At 43.2% G+C, this 16,348-nt stretch overlaps 1 protein-coding gene across 2 annotated transcripts in view; it reads left to right on the forward strand.

Moving 5' to 3' along the window:
• Nucleotides 1-16,189, forward strand: part of itprid2 (ITPR interacting domain containing 2) — a 69,412-nt gene extending 53,223 nt beyond the window's left edge. For both annotated transcript variants that reach the window (XM_033613226.2, XM_033613235.2), the window contains 9 exons: nucleotides 3,485-3,536; nucleotides 3,963-4,045; nucleotides 5,502-7,298; nucleotides 8,920-8,979; nucleotides 9,418-9,542; nucleotides 9,637-9,751; nucleotides 10,505-10,570; nucleotides 10,662-11,018; nucleotides 12,285-16,189. In XM_033613226.2, coding sequence (XP_033469117.2) covers nucleotides 3,485-3,536; nucleotides 3,963-4,045; nucleotides 5,502-7,298; nucleotides 8,920-8,979; nucleotides 9,418-9,542; nucleotides 9,637-9,751; nucleotides 10,505-10,570; nucleotides 10,662-11,018; nucleotides 12,285-12,392 — 2,763 coding nt within the window. In that variant the 3' untranslated portion in view covers nucleotides 12,393-16,189. The remainder of the gene's footprint in view (nucleotides 1-3,484; nucleotides 3,537-3,962; nucleotides 4,046-5,501; nucleotides 7,299-8,919; nucleotides 8,980-9,417; nucleotides 9,543-9,636; nucleotides 9,752-10,504; nucleotides 10,571-10,661; nucleotides 11,019-12,284) is intronic.
• The last annotated feature ends 159 nt before the right edge of the window (nucleotides 16,190-16,348 follow it).

The raw sequence follows: 16,348 nt of genomic DNA on the forward strand, positions 1-16,348 counted from the left end.
AGTAATGAAAATAATACATTGTATTTAAAAAGGCGTCTTTCAAAACACCCAAGATCACCTTACACAGCATAAAATTACATACAGAGCAAGATACATGAACTGGGCAAACACATAGTGTTGCTGTGATGGGTTTTGAGATGGGATTTGCAGGACATTATGCTGTCGGACTGTCGAATGTGTGGAGGTAGGGAGTTCCAGAGCTTGGAGGGAGTGCAGCTGAAAGCCTTGGCACACATGATGCTGAGGCGTGAGGTGGGAATGGTCAGGAGACCAGCAAAGGGAGAGTGCAGGGAGCGGGAGGGGGCTTGTAGCGACGGCTTTCATACAGCATGTCACTCAAATTCCTCAATATGCGTAACTTAAAGCCTTAACAAAATGTAAATGGGTGTGTGATATAAAAAGAACAAAAATAGTTTTACAGGAGACTCCATGTGGATTATACAGGAAGATATCATTGTTTTTATTCATTGAGTCACTCAGCTCAGTTCCACATGTGCCTATATTGAAACCAGAAAGCTCACAGTGAAATTAATGGCCTTGATTTATCATTATGGGTATAATTAGTTCATACAGTCCATACAGACAGAAAGAGATCTGTTGGATCTGAGCAGCTTCCCTGGAGCTTACATTTTATTAGTCATACCAGACACAAAAAAAATAAAAAGGGCTCAAACTCGCAATGTTGGAACTAGGGGTGGGAATCTTTGGGCACCTCACGATTCGATAACGATTACGATTCAGGGGCTACGATTCGATTATAAAACGATTATTGATGCATCTTTAATCTATGTATATTGATGCACTTTTTCACAACACACATTTCTTTTTGTCTCACTGAATAAGCATTCAACACTTGCAATTTTTAAAAACAGTGCATTTGTAATAAGAAACAGTTGAATTCATTTCCATTATATTTTATTAAACATATAAATGGAAATGCGTGCAAACTGGAAAGTTACAACTTCGTTGTATGGAACCAAAGGTAACAACAGGTATCTTAAATCACAAGATAAAATGCGTAGTTAGAGTAACAAATGATTCGGTGGCGACAGACGTCCACGCATTACATGTAACTGCGTTCCTACCTGCCTTCAACAGTGAGGCCATGACTTCTGTTTTGGTTTGATAGTAGAGTGTCGGTGAAATAGCGTCGGGATGGGATGGTGTATGTGGGCTCCAGTGTATGCAGCAGTCCTCGAAATCCTTGATTTTCCACGACGGAAGAAGGACGCAAATCCTTGGCAATAAATGCTGTGATGGCCTTCGTAATTCGCTTCGCCTTTTCCGATGAGGGTGGCAGCTTTCTAATTGCTTCCTCGATTGTTCTTTGGTCGGTAGCGCCACTAGTTGCCGCAGCAACAACAGCCTGTCGTGTCCCTGACTCCTCTGTCAGGTGGAATCGAGTTACATGGCTTCTCATGTTTGTTGTGTTGCCAAAGTATTTTATTTTAGCACGACACAGCTTACATATAACGTGGCTCTTGTCCAGTTCGCTTCCGCCGTCAACGTTGTAGAAGGAGCTGTTAAATTAGAAGGAGCTGTTCGGATCTCACGGCGAGGTGGGTAGCGGTCAGCCATGTTTGTTTTCCTCTGTGCGCGTGTCGGTGTGTCTGCTCCAGGTGCACATCCCAAAGTGTCCCGGAGATGACACGTACCGCGCTTCTTAGTTCGCATTATTTAGAACCTTCTGTATTACTCTAATTAACAGATTTAAATAATCGAAATTTGGACGTTTGTGAATCGATTCAGATTCGTCCACGTCCGAATTGCGATGCATCTAAGATTCGGAAATTTCCCCCACCCCTAGTTGGAACGCAACCTGACGTCACGCTGTGGTGGCCAATCATGTAACAGGTGAACAGACTAGAAAGATGCCAGAAATACTTTCTTTCTATTGTTAAATATTACAGTGAGTAAAAGAAATAAAGTATTTATTATAGCTGCTGTGCAGCGATGGGTCGGGTCCGGGCATTTTTAGGCAATTCTGAGCAACAAGCAGAAGAATTGGAAGACATTTAGGAATTTAGCAACACAATCTACCTTTTGCATCAGCTGAGGCTTGAACTCACAACCTCTGAGACTAAGAATCAAGTTTCTATCTCACTGAGGTAATTAGTCAGTGACAATTCATGTGTAGCTTCACAAATTGACCAAGCCAGACATGCAGGTTTAGCAGCCGTCCATGCATGGAAAAGCAGATTTCAAACCACTGTAAAAAATTCAGTTATCAAAACAAAAATCTGAAAATACACATATTGCATCTAGACAGTATGGAGATGTTGGTAATTTATTTGTGACAATGATTGATTTGCTCCATAAGTGAAAAACTGATGTTTAAAATTGCCATTTTTACATTGACTCCAATTGTTGACATTAGAGCAAAATTCAAAATGCTGTCAAAAATTCAGTTTTTGAGATAAAATTCTGAAATTTGCCACACATCATCTACCATGACTCTAGAATTTTGTCTTTTTTTCATGAACATTGAAGATTTATTTAGAGAGAATTTGCATGTATATGTTTACAGTACCGTTTACAGTCAAACATTTTGATGCTCTGTAGGCTCAATTTTTGATAAATCAAAAATCTGAGAAACGTAGTTTTTGTAGGACAGTCTGAAGATGCTCTGTAGCAAGTTTGGTGTCAATTGAGCAAAAATTGTGGGAGGAGATAGGTTTAAGAAGTTTTACAGTTTTTGAGTAATGAACTTCATAATTTTTAATAGGTTTAAATGTACAGAAGTTTCTTCAGCATTGGGGCTACAGTTTGATAAAAGTTGTGAAGTTGTAGCACGTATGGTTGATTTGTTATGAATTTTCAAAGTTTTGAACTTCAGACGCTTGCTGTAGCGCCACCATCAGGACTATTGGCTTGAGTTTACAGCTGAGGATATCTGGCATGAGACTGGACCTTTGTGCAAAGTTTGATGAGTTTTCACCCATGGGAAGTATGATTTCCTCGGAAGAAGAAAGAAGAAGAATACCTAGGATTACAATAGTGTCCTGGCAGCTTAGCTGCCCGGACCCTAATTAATACCTCCTGTTCACCACCCTACAAAGGAAAGCACTTCCTTTGTTTGTTTGCGCACACGTGTATCTTTTCTGGCGGTAAAGATACGACAACGATGATAATCAAAAAAGAGTTCTACAGATCTTTGAAGCCATCATGAACTCTTACCGAAGACAAAAAGTCTGTGAGATGGGGAGATTGGCTTTCTCTCCACGCTCCACTCCCCCATAAATAGGCCAGGTTAGTGACTCCCACACCGCCTCACAACCTTACAGCTTATCGCCGCAATGCCTGATTTGGTGTGAATGCGGCCTGAGACACTTAAAAAATGAACGCACCAAAAACCGGCGTGGATTGACCTTTACAGTGAGTCCTATTTCATGAGCCTGATCGAGGTTTGCTGCTTTAGATGAAGCAGCGTGTTGACCAAGTGTGTTTCTGTCTTTTAATATTCAGTGTGCTTTTGGTCTTTCAGATTCAGAGTAACGAAGATGAGGCTCCTCCACTCAGAACTTCCAGAGCCACCGGTGAGTTCACCTTTCATCCTTTCAAGTGCCCTGTGAACTTGTGAACATGCAGTGTTGACATTCAGTGATGCCAAAATACTTTCTTTGAGGTTTAAGAAATATGTTGACTGCATTTCCTTCTTCATTAAATATTTGCAACACATATTTCTGTTTAACATTTTGAAACTTACAGCTGTGTTAACTTGGTAGTCTCGCAGTCGTTGTTGACACATTTCTACATTCCTCTCCAGTTTATCAATGACAGTTTATATCTGCAGCCTGTGTCTGTATGCAATAAACATGTTTCCTGTGTTCACTTAGATCTCAGTGAGGACAGACTGTCCTGTCTCTTAATGCTCAGTATAAATGATTCTGCTGTGCCGCCAGCTGGACAGATGGGGTACTGCAGGAGTAATCATGTCGTCTCATTGTCTGTGTCTTTCTCAGACCTGTTGAGGACAGTCAGTCAGCAGTCAGACAGCAGTGGTTTCGCTGAAGAGCCCTCCGCCGACTCCAGCAGCTACCTCAGGGTCTGTTTGTGTGTTTTTGTTTGAAGTTGCCTGTGTCTCAGTCAGGATCACCAAGTTTGACCTTTAAGTTCTTTGAACTGACTCATATAATTCCGCTTAGAGTCTTATCTCACCAGGAGGAGAACATCCCTACACATTAATCACGTGGGAGAAAATGGTTTCATGATGTGCTATGAAACCTTGTAAGGCAGTGTGGGACATTTATCCCTGCTGCAGATTCTCAAATGTCTGCAGTCTGCAATATATCACAGTGAACACCCCCTCCCATCCCTCCAGTGGAGTACAAGGCACTTTTTCTTATACACTGGGGACATTATGACACAGAAAATGACTCAACGAAATTATTCTCATGGTGACTTTAATGCTTGTGCTACAGCTTAATTTATCTCTCCCTGTAGAGCTTCATCTTATTTTAGTAAACGATCACCAATAAACAGTGATAGAATGGAAGTAGGTGTATTTATTGAAGCACTTAATTTCCATAAAATCTTGAGTTTCTTGTACATTACTGCAGCATTTCAGTTCTAGGCAACTTTATACTACCTCATTCTACTTCACTTTTTAGAGGGAAACCACTAGACCAGTGGTTCCCAACTGGCCCAGCCACAGGGTTCAGATTTCTATTTAGTCATTAGTTAAAGGTCCACACAGTAGAGGTGTGCCATATCATCTTGTTCACGGAAATACCTATATAGTTTTTAACATGGCATGAAAATTCATATCATGATACTCGAGATATTTCAACTTGTTGACATACTGATGCCATACTTCTACCCACGGCAGCAACAAGCATGGCTGAAAGTGGAATTATTAGCGACTCTGCGGTGGTTTCAAAAAGAGGAGCAGCTTCAGTAGTGTGGAATAAACTGTGGCGTCCTGAATGTTTTATGAACAACCCTGGACTTCTCAGACTCTTTTAGTGACTTACCGCTCAGAGGGAACTCATTCAGCGGCTCCTCTGGCAGCAGCACAGTGTCTCTCCCTCTCCTCTCTCGCTGTGCGTCAAGTGATTTTGTCATAAACCTTTTGTAATGTAAACCTACGTGTCGCTTGCAGCTCGACAAACAGACAAACAGTGACTGAAATAATAGTAATAATTGTAAAAATAGGACAAGAATAACCCGATGACATCACGCACGTGGTAAAAGACAACCTGGGATGATTGGTGTGGACCATTTTGTAGTCTGTCATGTCTGTCGGCACGATTTTATGACTCCGCAACCATGTTATCTGACATAGTGACTGTTGGAACAGACAAAAATGTCATGTAGTTATTTACAAGATGAGTACCTTTGATACATTTTAAAGATGATACTTCTCGGCTCTGAGTTAAGAAGAAGTTTGAATGCAGAACTTTCACTTGTAATGGAGTATTTTTACATTGTAGTGTACTTAACACAAGGATCTGAGTGCCTCAACAACAACTGGTGAATTAATTGTTGATAATTGTGATCAGGTGCAGGATAGCAGTGACAGCTGTGACAGTGAGACCACTGTGACGTCACACCCTTCACTCGATTCGGCCACGCCACTTGCGATGGACCAACCAGTGTTCGAGCTGCCAGATGGCCTAGAGAAAGAGGCGGGGCCTGGTGGTGCTACTGAGGTGGATGGGAGGAGTAGTTCCAGGGAAGAAGATGAGCATGATGGGAATTCAGAGCAGTTTCCACAGTACACCGCTCACCACCTGCCCAGGAACCAACCAACTGGAGTGCGGCAGGATGAGAGCGAGGAGAAGGAGGAGGAACAGCAAGTTGAGATTGGAGACCGAACTGATCCCAAACCAGAACCAGAGCCAGAGCCAGAGCCAGAACCAGAACCAGAACCAGAACAGGAGAGTCTGTCTGCTGCAAAAGAAGAACCACAACAGACCACAGCAGACACAGAGCCACCCACAGCAGAAGTGGCTGCTGAGGTTCAAGAAGAGCGTGAATTCTTGGATGATTCTGGTTCACTCTGTTATCCTCCTCCTCCATCCTCTCCGGTTCTGAACGCTCTGATCCGAGCCAAGCAGAACCAGCTGACCTGGAATGGGCAGCGGGGTGACCCCCAGTCCGCCAACTCCCCCCCAACCCCAGGGAGAGGACGAGGAAGACGTGGTGTCCCTCTACAGAGGTCCTCCTCCCTCCCACTCTCGTTCCTCTCACCCTCCAGGGTTGTGTCCTCCGTCAGGATCCAGTTTGGGCGCGGCCAGGCGTCCTGCACGCAGCCCAGGTACTCCTTCAAATACACCCAGGAGGCTGAGGGGGACAAGAGAGAGGAAGAAGAGCAGGAAGGACAAACTAACATTCTGTCTACTCTGATCATAAACCCTGCTTCGTCGTCTGACTCTATCAACCATCCGACAAGGCTTCCCAAAGAAGCTCCCGTCCCACCTAAACCCATCCCACGCCACCTGATGCGGTCAACAGTTTCCCTGCAGAGTGCCAGCCCTCCTCCTAATTGGTCACCAGGAAGCCAAGCCCACTCCTGGAGTACCCAGAGCGTTCCCGATCTCTCCTTCAATCAGCGGCAACCAGGCCAGTCCCAGCAGAACATGAGCGCCAACCAGAACCAGCAGAGTTGGAATCTAGGGAAGACGATGTTCCGTTACCCTAATCCTAATCCTACAGCTCAGTACCCAAGCCCCAATCCTAGTCCCAGCCCCTACCCCTTCACTCCGAACCTTCCTACACCCTACCCCTCCCCTCTCCATCCATACGCCAGCCTCCCTAACCTCGCTCACCACCACAACTTGTCCCACCATTCCAGTCTAACCAGTCTCTACCAGCCTGCAACTCCTGCAAACCCCCACCACAGCAGCTTCTCTAACCTGCATCATGCCTCAGCTCCTGCAACTCCCCACCACGTCAGTCTGGGCAGCCTACATCCAGGAACACCGATGCCCCACCAAGCGTACAGTCATCTATACGGTCATCAGCCACCTTACCATGCAACTCCATATGGCTCGCAGTTTGTCTCACCCTACCTTGGTTACCATGGGTACAACATGAACCCACACATGGCCTACCCTCCACACGTCACCCAGTATCCACCACCTCCAGAGCACAGCCTCCACCCGGGGCTTGCTCCTCCTGCTGCAGGCTTCCACCCAGGCCTGGCTTCATCCTTCGGCTCAGGTCACAGCCTCCACCCGGGCCTCGCTCCTCACGCTGCTCAAGGTCCAGGATCCAGCCAGGGCCCATCCAGCGCTGAGATGCAGCTGAGGAGAGTTCTACACGACATCAGAGGAACAGTTCAGAGTCTGGGCCAGGTAAATCCTCTTTAATCCCAGTGTCTAAAACTGAAACTGTCGGTTGTAGTAGTAGTCCCACTCACTTTAAATGAAAAGGTGGTGTATTACTACTTTGTTTTATTTTGTAACTCTAGCCATCTTGCCATGAAAATAGGTCCAACTGGTTAATCAATGGTTAGACAATGATTTTGCCAGATAAGCACATCCACAATGTTTTTAATAATCTCTGACTGGGACCAATGACTTCTTGTAGTCTCCGCTGGTTGCCAGGAACACGTCTAGACTGAAAACAGTTCAGCACAGACCACTCATTGTTTTTACACTTGGAGTTTTCTACGAATCAAACAAAGTAGACACAGCATGCTAATTGGTGAGCTTTGAGGTGTTGGTAGACGAGTATTGTTACCTCTAGACAGAACTGGGCTAGCAATACCCCCCCTGTTTTCAGTATTTATGCTAAGCTAATCATGAAATTGTTCTATTCTTCTTTTATCGAGTCCGTTCTTTCCTTTAACATCATCTGTTGGTTTGGTAATCTGAGCCTTAAAAACAAGAACAAGTTGGAAAAAGTGGTCAAGTTGTGCTCTAAGATCACTGGTGTTACTTTAATTAACCTTCAGCATCTGTATAAAGAGAGGGTCACCTCTAAATTTCGGTCTATTGTCTCAGGCTCTCAACATCCCCTCCATGTTGAGTTTCAAATGCTTTCTTCAGGGTGGAGGTTTTGCCTCCCTAAATACAGCACTAAGTGTTACAGATCGTCCTCTGTCCCGACTGCTATCGCTTATCTTAAACAGCAGTGACCACTAATGTCCATGATTTACCCCCGACAGAGTGTGGATACTGGATTTTGTGTGTTTGTATTGTATTGTCTGTTACTCTTGGCCACTGTCTGTGTCCTGAATTGCTCCTCAGGGACATTTAAGTTTACCTTACCTTAACTTACCTTACCTCACCTTACCTTACCTTACCTTACCTCACCTCACCTCACCTCACCTTACCTTAGTTAGCTGGCTTTAGGCGGCTTCATATTTAGCATACAGACATGAGAGGGGTATCAAGCTTTTTGTCTTGCTCTTGGCAAATAGAGTCAAGGCCATTAATGACTTAAATGTCAAACATTTAATTTAAGCTGTGGTGGATGTTAACAACAGACAGTTTGGCAAGAAAAGCAATTTGATTTATAAAGCACATTTGATCCACAGAGGCAGGTTCAAGGTTAAACAACACAATACAAAAGACAATTTCAATTTAAAGTTAAACAACACAATTTAAATTTAAGATAAATAAATCAAAAGAATGAGCAGGAAAAAATTAAAAGATTTCAAATTTAAAAGACTTTGAGTTTTAAAAACAGTTAAATGTGTTTGGGAAAGCAATTCTCTGGTGGTTGTGTGTGGGTGTGGATGTGGGTGGGGTCAGATGCTTTAGATATGGGCCTCTAGTTTCATAGTTGTAAACTGGCAGTAATGGCTAGAAAATTGGGTGATTAATCAGCTATTGACCCCTGAAACCCATCTGCAACACCAGGGCTAATGACCTCACTTCCTGTAGTAAAGTTTTAACTAGATTAACTCTCACTTTTGTCAGCTTGTTGTGTTCCCCTTCTTGTCCTGACATCACTGTCCTCTCCGTCTAGACGCGAGCTGACACTCCAGATGCGTTCAGTGACCACAGAGCACCTCTGTCAAGCCACCAGGTACCGTCATCCCTCGTCACTCCTGCAATATCCATCTGATGCTTGAATTCTTGCTGTGTACACTTTTTATGAAGTAGTGAAGGTTGTGGGTTAAATCTAGCGTAAACACTTCCTGCAGTTAAAGTGTGTTTAAATCTTACCATGTATAAATTTTACTGGCAGTCCACGATACAAACACAGAATCCAAACTTCTCTTTGAAGGCAGGTCTGATCTCGAACTGGGCTTTACTAAGGAGACAACATGTGGAGAACATTGTGCTCCATACTTACATATTTTCCACCACTGTGTATTCAGTTATATAATACACTGTTTGCATAACCTAAAATTTACATACTGTTAGTTTGGAGTATGATATATGAGACTGTTTCCATTCAGGAAGCAACAGAGAGAGGAATGTTGTTGAGTTTCACTTCATTACTCTCCCTCTCTGTTTTCAGCCTTTGGCAGAGTTTCAGCAGAAGAGGCAGAGTCTCAACTTGTTCCGCAGTCAGATGATGGACTTGGAGCTGTCGATCATCAGACAGCAGGCTCAGGTCTACAAACACCTGAGCCCAGCCGACAGGTGACTCATAAACAAACAGACTCATGCTTCACAGTACTCAGGACTGTGATGTTACTGTGACGCAAAACAAACCCGTGTGTGTTTGCGTCTGCAGGATGGAGGTGGAGCAGCTTCAGTCTCTGAGGTCAGCAGTGAGGGAGGAACTTCAGGAGCTGGAACAACAGCTGGAAGACAGACTGATGGAGCTGACGCATCACACACAACATAGGGTATATACACACAACACACTGTAGGGTATACATATACACTTAACATATACAACACACCAAAATCTTTTATGTACCAAGCTGTAAACATGTTAATTTCTACTGTAAAGTTGGGAATTTTTATGTGGGGGTCTGTGGGTATTAATTCGCATTTAGAGCCTCAAGTGGCCATTTGAGGAACTGCAGTTTTTGGCTCATGGCTTACTTTTTTAGCCCCGGAGGTTGACACTTGTTCGAGACTAACAGTCAAACAACACAGGTTATACACACACAATTCACTCGTGACAGTGTGTACACAAGGCAAAAGGCACATATGCATAATCTGCACACAGGATAGTTGTCCTCCACCAGCTGTCCCTCGGCATTCTTCAGAAACTCAAAGTACGCCCAGACCTCAGACTTTGTGCGTTTAGTTGAGGGGAAAATATCCTGAGTGCCGCTATCACCACCTTCCACCATGTTTTCATTCTTTGTGTTTACACATGCTACGCATTCATGCAGCGCCTGCATCGTGAGACTTGAATGAGGCTGTTATTACATATCCTGATAACCCACCGCGATAATGCAATTAATTTAAACATAAATGGTAATTCCTATCGTGTAAAAATTAACTGAGATTTACCGTAATATCGGTAATCGTTACATCCCTAACGCATACACACACAGGAACTGACAGGCGTCAGTTTTGAGACAGTTCATGTGATTTTCGACTAAACAGATAAACTTGACAGGATGTGACCCTACTCTCTTCCTCAGGGTCTCCATAGAGACAGCAGTGTTGACAGTCTGTCCACAGAATCTGCACTGAGAGCCATGGAGCCGGTCAGTACACACACACACACACACACACATTTGTTATATGAAGCTGTTAATGCTTATGTTTGCCTTAATGTACGACCTCCTCTCTATACAGGTGTCAGACCTCCTCAGAGAGCAGCATTACCTCCGATCGGAGCTCAGCTACGATGGCCACGCCACCCCCACCGATCCCTCTTCCCGATCCTCCAGTCCAGTCCATGGAGGGGACGGCGAGCAGAGAGGAGGCGTGTACAAGGCATCAGTTAACATAACCCCTGCCCCACCTCCTCGACCGAACGCACGCATTGAGGAACAGAAGGAGGAGGAGGAGGAGGAAGCGGAGGAGGAAAATAGGGATGCAGGAGAAAGAGGAGGAGGGAGTGGAGGAAGAGGAGGAGGAGGAGAAGCATCCAAGGAGGAGGGAGCAGCAGGAGGAGTCAGAGTGGAGAATCTGCAGCAGCTCATCAAAGAGGTAACAGTCTGTCAGCACTTTGACTGGTTGAGGAGACGACTCGTACATTAATAATGTGCATTGTCATAGTTTTTGTTTTTATTAGTCTTATTTTTGTCGTGATAAAAGGTCATAACAAATAATTTTTGCCGTAAGATTTGTTTACAAAAATGAACAATTCATTTTACATTGTTGGTCAACAAGCAACAGTGATTGGACAAAGAAAAAGTTACCTAGCAGCAGAATGCGCTCTTATTACTGTTAGTAGTTTCTTTTGTTTTTTAAAGACCTTTTTAGGTAAATTTGGCTTCTTGTTAAGGCCCCGATCACACAGACAGACAGCCACCCCATCACATCCTTACCCTAACCTTCCCATGTATTCAAGCTACCATTTTTTCACATTAATTAGTATCCAGCTCCTAAAATGTTGAGGCAGAGGGCACTTGCTGTAGCTCTGGTTGAGGGTGAGAGGCTGTCAGTAAATAGTTTGTTGGGCATAGGGAAACAGAGATCTGTGTGGGTACATGGGACCCTATAAAAGAGGGTGGATCATGGGGAGTACCACCAGTTGGTCCAGGAGCTTCGCCTCCATGATGGCCGTTTCCAGGCATATTTTAGGATGACTCGGGGCAGTTTGACAGCCTGCTGTCTGTTTTCTGGTCATATAGCTCTGGGTATCCAGCAACCGCTACCACCAGTTTCTCCTCCATTGTTTATCAACTGTAAACTTGTTGTCGTGACCACCACAGAAGGCTCGCCTCTCAAATCATCCAATTGGAAAATGGGAAAAAAGACGACGAGAAACTGAAATGACGTGGGGGACTTTTCCGCTTTGAGTTGAAGTTTTTTCAACTCGAGGAGTTCAGAGTGCTCTGGCACAAACGTTAGGCATCTAAAGCGCAAAAAAGCAAGGCACATAGCAATGCAAAAACAGCGAGCAAAAAGCTTCATTCTCATTAAAAACAATTACAACCAGCAGCTCCTGTGTTATGCGAGGTAAAATTACTGTTTTTGTCAATGGAGTCTGGCTTTGAAGGGAGCATAGATACGTTTCATTTTCTGTTCAGTTACCTAGGAGAAAGGGCGTCTGTTTGGGAAGTACTTAGCATACGACTCTGGATAAATGAGACTTGGATTACACTGCACAAGTTGTGTGAAAGTAAATGTATGGTTTGATGTAGTTTTGTTGTTGTTAAACACGGACGGTGAAGTGCTCCTTTAAAACAGAGGACATGAGTAAAGACAGTGGCTGTTTGAATGTTCACCAGTTCTGTCTCTGTTCTCCAGATTCGGGAGAGCGTGGCACAGGAGGTCCGACAGGAGATCTACAGCGAGCTGCTCGCTGCCGTGTCGCCACGGCGATCGCCCCTGCCTGGCAGGCAGCACCCCCTGTAGTCATGGCGACAGCAGAGCACCGCCCACTTTCACCTTCAGCCTTCACGACCACAGCCTGAGAGCAACACTGTCTGTCTGTAACACTGTATAGCTGAGTAACACTGTCTGTGTGGAACACTATGCGTCTGTAACACTGTATGTCTGTAACACTGATGACGGATTGAGCACATCGCCCGCATGTGATAAACTCAGACGGGACGCAGAGCGCGGCAAGGACGCTTGTGTGTCTGTTTGCCAGTGTGATGCATGCTGGGAACACCAGTCTGGACCTGTGAACGATCAGCGATGTTGCGTCATCTTTTCCTGTTTTGTTTTTCTAAGCTGTTTTGATCAAAGTCAGGCCTCAAACTATTTTCACTGCCACTAATACTACCAAGTACGACAAGTACTACGAGTGGTGCTGCTAACAGTGCTCTGCCAGTACCAGCACTATGAGTCCCAGTCCTGTGAATGTACCCATCACGTTCTTTTGCCCACAGTCCCAGTCTGAGATCAGATCAGTCCGTCCTGATAAGAATAAGAACAAATAATCAGTAGCTTGTGACCTAAAACATTTATTCATTTGGTTGTTTGGCTGAATTGAGCCTTTAACATGTTGTCAGCATCACACAGGGGACCAACTTCCTTTAATTATACTGTAAGTGCCTTAATAATCTTTCATCTGAGCTCTTGTGCCTTTTTAGTTTGGGGGCTACATTCCTTCATCTTTAATAAGATTTCTCTGAGTCTGTCAAACTTTAACGCCTTAAAGTTACTCATTCCATGCGCATTTCACCTTCATGTAAAACATTTAAAGAGGTCTTAAAATATACAATTAAGGGATCATGATCCTTCAGCTATCCACATTCTTTCATCATCATCTTCATCACCATCATCATTGTCATTGTGCATCTGTTCCTCACGCCTCATTCACAGTTAAATCCACTGGTTAATGTTTTTTTCTTTGTGCTAAGCTGAACTGAAAGGATTTTACAAAACGCTGGACTGTCCCTTTAAAGGCCCAGACAAACGACACCGACATCAGAGAACTCGTGGCAACAAAAGCTGACTGTTGAGTTGTCTTATGTCGCCTGTGTGTCGGTCAAAAAGTTGCACATGATATGTTATACAGATGTTATACATCTGCGTGACAGGAAATAACATTCCACATCAGCAGGCAGCAATAGACCCATTTTGCGTTTGTAAATGTGATGACGTATTTTGTGGGCGGAGCCGAACTGGTGGCAGAAAGGGACAGTAGTTGTGTCGGTGTGAACGCCAAGTAAAAAAGCAATATATCGTTTATATTTCTTAACATGAGTTTATGATGTATGTGTAGTGGAAAAAAGTTTTGTCTCCAGTTAATTAGGATCTTGATATTTAGGCTAATCACTGCTCAATGCTCAGTAGAGGAGGTTGCGTTCGGATTATTTGGATTATTTAATTATTTACGTGGTGAAAGATAAATCGTCATAAGAGCTGTAAAAACTCTCATTTGTCACGCATGAATTTGACTTATTGTCCTTGATTAATAGTTGTGGAGACGTCCCCACGTAATATGATTTAGTACAACTTATGACTATGCTAACGCACTAGCTAGCTAACACTGTCTGCTTATTAAAACCTTAATCATATCTAAATATATTAACTTTCACCACTGCTCTCTTTAGAAAGGCCACCGCAAGAAAACACGTTCTTAGTTTATGTTAAAGTCTAGCCAATAATGTACATTTAGATCGCTTCATCTGCGTCCAGGCAGGGAAAGTGAAATGACCCTAACATTAGCGATGTAGCTAACGTAGCTAGCATGCTACCGTTGGCTAATCGCTGACAGCTTGAAACAAGTGATGATTAATTTTCTGTTTTTTAATCTAGACAAAGAACGTGTTTTCTTGTGGTGTCCTTTCTATGTGACCGCTGGTGAAAGTTACAGTATTCTGGAGTTAATAAGCAGACGGCGTTAGCTAGCTAGTTGAAAAGTTGTCTACTGTTACTATTAGCCAAATCCATGCTAGCCAAATGTGACTTTTTACAATTTATAATGATGATGAATTATCTTTCACCCCATCAGTTATTCTGTTCATGTAAGCCTCCATGGACTATTCAGCAGCGATTATATCCTGAATATCGAGATTATAATTAACTGGAGACAAAACTTTTACTAGACATTTTTATTTCGGGTATGTCAGCTGTTTCTCTCCGATGTCCACTGTTTTTTTGCCACCAGTATGCGCACGCAACTGCCTTGACGTGACCGTGACGTCCAGTCAACATTGGTCCATAGTCTTTAATTGTTGTTCGAAAAGGGCAACCGGGAAACTGTCAGAATAGATTCGAGACAGTTGTCAGCCAGTTAGCATATGAACAACACAGGCCAATGTCAATAGAACAAATGATAGTTACTGTGTGCTAGCAAACAATAACACAAACAATTACAAAACATTTTTTCCACATAAAAGCCAACAAGGGCCAGCGGTGCAAGACACACTGCAAAAACTACGGCAACAGATGCCCGCTGATGGCTCAACATCGACCAATGTCCAACTGTCGGCGTCATGTGTCGGGGCCTTTAAACCTACAGTCTTTGCTTTGTGTGTTGGTTGTTACTGAGCAGGTGATTCGATTCGTGTGATGTCATGAGGTACTGTGGAGGTCAAAGGTTACTCCGCAGCAGCAGCAGGTTTCAGTAAGTTGTCATGGTGACAGTGATGGTGATGATGTCGATAATGATGCAATCCCCGGTGTGAGGGAGGAGCTTAGCGAGCACATCTGAGCTGAGTTAGCCTCGTTAGCATGTTAGCTTCCCACTGTCCAACGACAAATCTGTGTGCAATAATAATATGAATATATTGATTATGTATTGATTACTGACACTATCAGTAAGTCACTGCTAACATTTCAGGTCATCCTGCACCACTTCAGCACAAACTGTCTACCTGCACATTGGATACAAACTAATCTGTAGCCGGTTTTCTGTCGAGAGAAACTCTGATTTTCCTGCTTTTTGCACAGAATCCACAGAAATAATTGATTATTGAACAATTGATTACTAATTATTGACCAACCTAATTAATGAGCATCCATTTTTTTGAGCTCTTAAGCCTGTGTGGAGTGTCTCTGTGGTCCCTCGATGGTTTTCAGATGAACAGTCACATCTGAAAACTTTGGGAGTCTCTGAGGTGACATGAGCACTCTGCACCCACCATCGCTGAGTGTGATTGACCTGTCAATCAATGCAGACATGCTCCTAAATACCTCTTCTTCTTCTTCTTTTTTTTTTTTAAATCTTCGTAGAACAATGAGTCTTAAATCTTCCTCACAGACTCAAATTAGAATTTCAATATCTACTGAAAGCTGAACTTTTGGAAACAATTTATTAACTTCTTGTTTTTGTGGATGTTCATTTGTGATGTTTAGGAGCAGTACATGGTGAAGAGAATCTGAGTTGTATTAAAAGCTCTAAATCATTATTAACCTTTGACCTTTTGATTCTCTTCACCATTTATTGACGTTGTTTGTTTCAACTTTTTTATTTTTAATGTTCACTGATCACAAACTTTGCTCTGCTGGACCAACACTCACTGTGAGCTCCGAGGCTCTACGTGCTTTTATTTTTATTTTTTATTTTTAACTGATCAAGAAAAGAAAAATCCCTCACACACTTCTAATTACAGTTCACTGTCTGTCTGTTGGTGTCTATTAATTTCTATTGATGTCTATTAATGATGTGTATTTTGTATTGATGTCTTGTCGGCGGGGTGCAGGGGAGGGATCACTCTGTAGAGATGAGAATAATAAAGATGTATTTATTTTCAGTACACACGAGTGCTGCTTCACTTCTGTGGGACTGTGTTTCCTGCCTCAAAGCTCAGAGCTCAGATCTGTCAGAACAGAACATAAAGAAAAGTTACGAAAGTAAGTAAAGTATTTAATTACAGAAGCACTTATACCTAACTTGAGTGCTTAAATTTTATTCT

This window comes from Epinephelus lanceolatus, chromosome 14 (genome assembly GCF_041903045.1).
Source record: "Epinephelus lanceolatus isolate andai-2023 chromosome 14, ASM4190304v1, whole genome shotgun sequence".
Classification (NCBI taxonomy): domain Eukaryota; kingdom Metazoa; phylum Chordata; class Actinopteri; order Perciformes; family Serranidae; genus Epinephelus; species Epinephelus lanceolatus.